The 8,512-nt window shown below is 31.9% G+C and overlaps 1 protein-coding gene and 1 long non-coding RNA gene across 4 annotated transcripts in view; one reads left to right on the top strand and one right to left on the bottom strand.

The window, feature by feature from the left end:
* The window catches only part of LOC128247273 (uncharacterized), a 76,949-nt gene that overhangs the window by 34,346 nt on the left and 34,091 nt on the right, over positions 1 to 8,512 (top strand). The window lies entirely within an intron of this gene.
* LOC106867283 (ATP-dependent 6-phosphofructokinase) overlaps positions 1 to 8,512 on the bottom strand; it is a 50,805-nt gene that overhangs the window by 36,703 nt on the left and 5,590 nt on the right. For 2 of the 3 annotated variants that reach the window (XR_001409119.2, XM_014912119.2), the window contains exons 2-4: positions 2,216 to 2,289; positions 1,128 to 1,205; positions 160 to 349 (exon numbers count right to left, since the gene is read on the bottom strand). Coding sequence is in view for 2 of the 3 variants with exons in the window: in XM_014912119.2 (XP_014767605.1) it covers positions 160 to 349; positions 1,128 to 1,205; positions 2,216 to 2,289 (342 nt within the window). In the remaining variant the exon portion in view is untranslated. Of the gene's footprint in view, positions 1 to 159; positions 350 to 1,127; positions 1,206 to 2,215; positions 2,290 to 5,770; positions 5,887 to 8,512 lie in introns of those variants that run through there. The other variant, XM_052966115.1, reaches the window with a different exon arrangement.

The following is an 8,512-nucleotide window of genomic DNA, read 5'->3' as shown; positions in this document are numbered from 1 at the left end:
TATATATATATATATATATATATATATATATTAGTTTGGGAAGCAAGTTTCTCAACAACAAAGTGACACTTGCGCCTATGTGTCAAAGTACATACATTCACTGACAGAGAAGTAACTAATTAAATAATTCTAATACAATATTAAATATCTTTTACTCACCTTGTTCCACTAGCTCTTGTAGTAATGACTGCCATTCCATACGAAATTTGTTTGCACCGGTTAAACTACCATCACCTCCAATAACCACTAAGTTGGTAATGTTCTGTTTTACCAAATTGAGAGCAGCAGTCAAACGACCTTCCCTTTCACGAAAAGACATACATCGTGCACTTCCAATTATTGTACCACCCTATAAGAAATTAAAGAAAAATCTTTTTTGTTATTTTAATTTCAGGAATTCTCAATTTCCTTTTTCACAACTGATATTTTCCAAACACAACAAGAATATTGAAACAATATTTTTCAACTCTTTCATTACTGTATTTCTGAGCAATATATTGCCTATGTTACAATTTATTTTTAAAGTAAGGAATAATTTAGTAAAATAACCATGTCATTATCAACCTGGTATTTGGAACATCAATTAACATGAAATTTTAACAAATGGCTTTAAATGTGATCACTTTAAGACAATGAGTTTGTATCATAGAATTGAGAGTTGACTCAGGTGGGTTGGCATCAAAAGGGTTAAAATGCCTATCTTGAAGTCTAAATATTCCTGTTCTTTTCATTTTATACAAGATCTTTAACCAAGCTAACAACTGATTACTTGTATGAATGCTATTGATAAGATTCTTTTTAGATTACATCTCTAATATTACTTAATCTTTATTGATTTCAAGTTTTGATACAAGGCCAGCAATTTCGGGGGAGGGTATAAGTTGATTACATCGACCCCAGTGTTCAACTGGTATTTATTTTATTGACCCTGAAACGATGAAAGACAAAGCTGAGCTCGGCAGAATTTGAACTCAGAATGTGAAAAAAAAGACAAAATGCCACTAAGCATTTTGCCTGGTGTGCTAATGACTCTGCCAGCTTGCTGCCTTGTTACTTAGTCCTGTATTAGTAATCAGTCAGAATCATTTAAAACCATTACACAAAGAAAGGCAAAAAGAAATACATACAAGATTCATCATTCCAGACACCTGTGCCCATGTTGCTTCCACAATATTGTCTCCACCATCTACCATTCCTTGGTATCCCTGTTTCACAAAATATACATATATATATATTTAAAAAACAGCATCTGAAAGTTTTATAAATTCAACTTTGTTTTATACAATATCTTAAGTAAGAATTGAATTCAGCTAATAGTAAATCAAAACATTCTTTTGCAATTACTACACTAATAGTTAATTTCCAATTAGAACAGAGCAGCAACCCCTCATCAAGATAGCCTATTCCTTTTATTTTTATTCTCTGCTGCCAGAGCTAGTCTTGACTGAAGCAAATGCTAAAGATATGATAGGACGTCATTACTCATCAGTAACATTTTATAGATCAACACTTTATTCACAAAAACAGTAATACTTTGATCATGTAATAGAAAGCCTTACGTAGCAAATAAATGAAGAAATTACATTGAGCTATTAGATTAGACATAGCTTTGGTACACAAGTGAAGTAGATGTAATTATACTGAAAATAACAAAACCTTGCATTAGGAAAACATTTAACAAAGTGAGTATTTGAATAGTGATAAATGTCCGATAGCTGATCTTAGGGCTTCAAGAGGTGAAAGCCTGTCATATGAAGGTACATTAGTATATGGCTTGGCTTCCACAAACATCATCGTTTAAAGTCCACTTTCCATGCTAGCATGGGTTGGACGATTTGACAGGCCTGGTGAAACCGGATGGCAACACCAGGCTCCAGTCTGATTTGGCAGAGTTTCTACAGCTGGATGCCCTTCCTAACGCCAACCACTCAGAGAGTGTAGAGAACAAATAGAATAAAATATGATTTTGTGAAATGAAATTCTAAATCAGTGATTTCTAATTTAACAATACATCATGTGATTAATAAATTAAAAATTTCACTTTATGAAATTTAATTTACTAAATCTATTTGTATTCAGGTAGAATATCTTAAATTTACCATTCATGAAATCTAAATTTCCTGGTAAGCCATAAATGCTATCATTTTCAATCTAAAACATAAATGTCCTTATATCTGAGTACCTTGTAATGGTGAAATTATGTGTAGCTGCTTACCTCTTTGATGAAGTATACTTTGCATCCTAGATATATTCCCATCCGGACAACAGCCCGGACGGCTGCATTCATTCCTTTAAAGAAGAACAAGACAATTAAATTTTAAAAGTCGTAATTAAAAAATTAACAATGAAATAAATACAAAGTTAATTTTTTTCTACTATACGTTGAATACATGGCTGTCTTTCTTATCAAATTATTAGATTCAATGCTAGCATTATATTTAATCATCCACAAAGAAAATTCAGTTTAAAAAACATTACAAATATAGGTATTACCAAACCAGACCAGACCAGACACTGTAAGTCATTCAATCTACAAAAAATAGCAGCTAAAGCTCCCTCAAATCACACCAACTTAAACAAAGGAAAGATATACGGGATAATATAGTCAAATATTTGATAAAAAGGTAGGATGGCCATGACTAGAATGCCATTGGTCATAAGCCTGATCAACTAAAGACTACCAAACTCCACTTACATTTTCATTTCATCATAAGCCTTACTTTAACTTACACTATACAAGTCACCAACTTCTTTCAGATAACTTCTCAAATTCTATTTTTTTTAACAAAAATAAAATATATAATATTTTTACTAAGAGATATACAGATAATATTACTCAACAATAATGAATTGGTAAATGATATAATTTTAACTAGAGAACAATTGTTTCAATTAATAAAATAATTATTTTCCTTCATGACACTACTATTAAAATAATGGTGACAAGTTGATAGTTGATCTTTTTTTTTTTTTTTTTTTGCGAGTGACAGTTTTATTGGTTACATACTTTCAATAGGCCACTCACCAGTTCATTGCATTTCTGAAGGTGAGAATAACAAAAGAATACTTGTATAAAAAAACTCAGGCAAAATATCCCCAGTGTGTGGTCCAAGGTGCCTCACACTGGGAATGAATTTGGAATTACATGGTTGTGAAATGGAGTTCCTAACAGTCATGCTAGCATTCATAATTAGTCATAATTTAATCTCCATATCTCAAGTTTATTCTTTGCAGTCAGTCATTTTTTTAGCTTTGAGATTATCATAGTATCACACATAAAAAGGTTTATATATTTAAAATAGGGAAATGACAAATCAGAGGCATGAAAGCCAATTCATCCAATATGCATGATTTTGTAGAATGACAAATTAATAAGTTTGTTTTGATTTAATCCCCAAGTTAAGCACTGATTTATATAGGAATAAAAATCATCATTGTAAATAAACTCCAACTATGCTAAAACATTGTTCACTTTGCTAAATAATAAAATTAACTATTTAAATATGGAAACTAAAGCATACTAGCTTTTTTCTTTAAAGCTAGAAAATACTTGGCTTCTCACAATTTTTTACTCTTCATAGTCCAGGTGAGGCCTTTAGTAGAATATTTCACTCTACATCTTGGAAGTACTGCTGCTCCACACCTGAACATCTTATCCTGCAGCCCCATTAAAAAGCCATTCAAATGATGGGAAGTCATTCACCAACACATTTCAACCTCTTACTCAGATGCACTCTCACCTCACCCTGCCTTTACCATCATCATCGTTTAATGTCCAACTGTCTGTTATAGCATGGTTTCTATAACTGGATGCCCTTCCTAATGCCAACCACTTAACAGAGTGCACTGGGTGCTTTTTATGTGTCACCATCATGGGTATGCCAATGCACCACCAGCATGGATGCTTTTCAAGTCGTCCCGGCACCACTTAAAAAGTACCTGTGTCGATGCAGTATTAACGCACTCATGTCAGCGCTGCATAAACACAGCACAGGTGCATTCTAATAATATAATGACCTCAGCTCCTCAGAATAAGCCGGTTATGTATCACCTACACCAAAGTTCACTTGAGATGAGTTCCTCTCATCATCCATAGTGTTTCCTCAAACCAAGTTTCATATTAATCACTTTCTACAAAGTGTCAGGCCTCTGGAATTCCTTCCCTACCCATGTTTTTCCTAAGATGAACATAACTCTAGATCATGGGTCCAGTTACTTCCATTAAAAAAAATAAATGAATAATAATATAACAGAAAAAAAAAAACATTTAGGGTTATCAGATTTACAAACTTTGAATATACTTTTGGATTCAATTTATAAATAAAATGCTTCAATAATCTAAATACACTTAATTGAATGACAGTCTAAAAAGGGATATTATAATTTTAAAATAAATATACAACATTGCATTTGTTATTTACAGTCATCATCAAACACCTAAAACATTCCCATAATTATTATCAAGCTAACTAAAAGATAACTTGAGCTAAACATAAAGTACCTACATACTGCACATTTATCAATAAAAGTCATTTTAATGTTTAGAATTAGATTTTATCATTAATAAACAATTTTTCTATATTTCTTCATGATTAATGCATTTTAGACTTTCAACCACATGTGATGTTACTTTGATATACAGAACCTGATGAATCGTTGGCATCAATATCTACTACAACTGTCATTTGGTGAGAGACTTAATCCATTGCTCAGTTTAACACCACTGTCTGGCCCTAAATCTACTAAAAGCACATAGTTTTTAGAGGATTCTATGTTGTCAGCATTTTGGAACAGATCTTGAGACAGAGCATAAATCAATATCTAGATTGTGTTCCTTTTCACTGTAGCAAATTCATGACTTAGGGTTTTGTCCCCACTACAGTTATCTTGGAAATCCTGTAAAAAGGCAAGGGTAAGACAATTCCTTTATTATCGTCATCATCATTTATTGTCCCTTTTTCCATTCAAGCCAAATTTTTTTCAAACACCAAATATTTCATTTTCTCTTAAATTGCATTCAATGAAACATGCAGCCTTATTTAAAATGATGATACTCTGTGCAATAACATTTTTTTATGTTGGGCCATTAAGGTATAAATCTGTTTTGAAGAATATCAGATAAATTGTTATATACAATTATACATTTTCTAGAATTTACATTTAAATTTATTTTAATACACAAAGCAAAAAGAAAAAAAAAAGGGGGAAAAAGGGAAAAACCTAACATATGCCTGATTAACTATTCCACATACAAATATAATTTTAGGAAGTTTATCGTGTCATACAGAAATGTGAAGGTGTAATAACAAGATAAAAAATAAAAAATAAAAAATGTGCTACGTGAGATTATGTTCAGAAATCTAGAACAACCAGCCATGTTTTAAAACCATCACACACACACACACACATATACACACAACAGAATAAATAAATATTTTGTTGCTGAATTTAAATCCTCCTGTAAATGACACTTGCAGAGGGATTATTCTGATAGACCTACTTGCCTTAAACATTGTGCAAATAAAGTATTAAAGAGGTGCTATTACAACTAATCATTAATTTATGTGACTTGCTTAATAAATGTAGATCTTATATTTTGTAGATTAAGTATGTTTCAAAAGATTTTATCAATAAATTATTGGATCAATATGCACAGTGCAAAACAATTGTTTGTCAAATTAATTATCTTCTTAAGTAACACATTTTTATGCAGTCTTATTGATAATTCATTATACTAACAGTTATATATTAAACCAGTAATGAACCTTACAAAACTAATCCAGAAAAATAATTTTCTTATGTGCATTCAACATATTGTTTAGTTCTGTGTCAGCTCTGATAAAAGCTGCCTGTGAGTAAGGTATTCCAGCTGTGTGATCATTCCATTTTCTTTTTTATTCACACATCAACACAATGTTGGTCTATGTGTACGTGAGAGAGAGAGAGAGAGAGAGAGAGAGAGAGAGAGAGAGAGAGAGAGAGAGAGAGAGAGAGAGAGAGAGAGAGAAAGAGTATGCATTTGTAAATGTTTGAAAGAGAAAGTAGTCGGTTGGTAGGTAGAAAAGAGAGCAATTTCAGGAATTTTTTCAGCATAATTTATGACCTCTCATATTTTCACAGGCTTACATATTAGTAAAGCATTATTTTTTAAATTTATTTTTAGTTTTTGTTTGCCTTGAAAATAATTGAGAATTTAGAAAGTTTCAGTAAACGGACTAAAATGTTCTAAAGAACGTGTTTGAAATAACGAAAGATTCTTACTTAAATTATGATGGCAGGTTTTAAGAGTTACAGAAATGATACCACTATTTACTGTTAGAAAGGGTACAAGAGAAAATAGCAATAGGATTTTCTTGTGATAATGTTTATAGCTAGAGCAACATCTGAGGTGCCAATCTATGAGTTGTCAATAGTGTGAAGTCAGGCATTTTCTGTACTAGTCTCAATTTTTTTGAAAGTAGTTAATAGCTTTTTGAAAAATGAGAAAAGTGGTGTATTTATCAGAAAATGTATCATTCAATTGCTGTAACAAACTAGCAACAATATTTTTTCAGGTTCCTTATTTGAAGAAGGAACTGTATTGATTGTTAAGAGGAAATAATCTATCAGGATCAGGTGTTATTTCATGGTCTTGAATGTAATAACGAAGGAAATTGATACTTGTTTACCTGAAAATATTTATGTTGATATCTTTTGTGCAAAACAGAAATGTCTTTAGAATTTTGGCTTGATGGTCAATAGAATTACAGCACAGAATAAGGTTATTCTTATATAAATAGATGAATTTATGGTTATTCTATGAGATAATGTGTCTTGTAACTTGTTGGAAATCTGTGTCATTGCATCCATAAGGCAACTGGAAGTCCTGTATACTGATAAAATTGCTCTAAAGCTTGAAAATCAGTATAAGAACAGTCTTTAGCTACCAGTGGTAGTTGTTAATTGGTATGCATTACAACTTCCTTGATACATAAATGTTGTGACAGTATGTACTAGTAATTAGTCAATGACAAACAGGTAAAACATCAAGATCATAAAATATTAACAATGGTTGAGAAACCAATTTCAAGGTGCTTTTTGTGATTCTTGTTTCTTCTTGTAAACTGAGCTCTTCAAGAGGAATTACTTGGTTCTGTGATGCCTTCTTTGATTAGGCAGTTTACCTTTTGTTTTATTAATTTGCAATTGTTCACAGAATATCTTCAAACAATTATATCAATGGGTTTTGCATTTGGAGTTAAATTAGGAAAAGGTGTAAAGAATGCTGAGACATGAAATCATCCAAGTATTAAATCTGAGAAGAGATGATATACAAATAGTGACCAGTCTTTATACAACTCAGCATTCCAAATACCCATTTTACATATCCTCACAATCCATGATCTAACTCTTATATTTATATTCAATCCGAACCAAAAAATTCCTTCCGAGAAGTTGCTGAAATAGTATCCTGTTTGATGTTCTTTCTAACAATAGCATCATTTACAAAGCTATCATTGATAAATGCTAGCATTCTTTTAAGCTAAGGTCAATGCTTTGGCTCAAATTTGGTGTTTTATTTTCAGGTAATCTTGCAGAAAAAGAAAAAAAGCCAAACATTATGGAATTTTACATATACTGTTCCAACAACAGTCATGAAATTGCATTCTTTAGTCAGAAGTTTTAAGGCATGAAGCAATTGATCTCAGAAGCAAATTTGGTGTTACTCGTGTGTTAGGTGTTGGCGTCTCACAAAAACCTCAGTTACCAGTTCAAGGAATTTATCATTTTCTCATGAGTATCACAATATGTGATAATAGTTCAGGAGATAATAATTATTGATTGAGAATGAATTGTCTTGAGTCGGTTGAGATACAGAATGCATATCCATATCCAAATAGTTGAATGAATTGTTGTAAAAAGCAACAATGAGAGATTTGTATACCAAAGACTTTATTCAACAAATGATGCTACAACCCAGCACTTAGTTTAAGAAACCATTAAAGACACTCAGAATCATATCAAAGTAGATCTGCATGATTAGCATATTACTGTGATAAGTTTTTGATGACAAATGCAATACTTTATTATCATTATTCTTTTTGTCATGACGTTTGTGTGATATGCTTTAAACAACCTTAACTAATGAATGACATAACCAAAATTGACTGTATGATAATTATCATCTTCGATTTTCATAGGACATGAAGTATACTCTTTTCTTTTACTTGTTTCAGTCATTTGACTGTGGCCATGCTGGAGCACTGCCTTTAGTCGAACAAATAGACCCCAGGACTTATTCTTTGTCAGCCTAGTACTTATTCTATCAGTCTCTTTTGCCGAACTGCTAAGTTACGGGGACGTAAACACACCAGCATCAGTTGTCAAGCGATGTTGGCGGACAAACAGACACACAAACATATACACACACATACATATATATACATATATACAACAGGCTTCTTTCAGTTTCGTCTACTAAATCCACTCACAAGGCTTTGGTCAGACTTGCCCAAGATGCCACACAGTGGGA

This window comes from Octopus bimaculoides, chromosome 3, assembly GCF_001194135.2.
Source record: "Octopus bimaculoides isolate UCB-OBI-ISO-001 chromosome 3, ASM119413v2, whole genome shotgun sequence".
NCBI lineage: Eukaryota > Metazoa > Mollusca > Cephalopoda > Octopoda > Octopodidae > Octopus > Octopus bimaculoides.
Note: the sequence above shows the minus strand (reverse complement) of the source record. Positions and strands in the feature narration are given on the sequence as shown.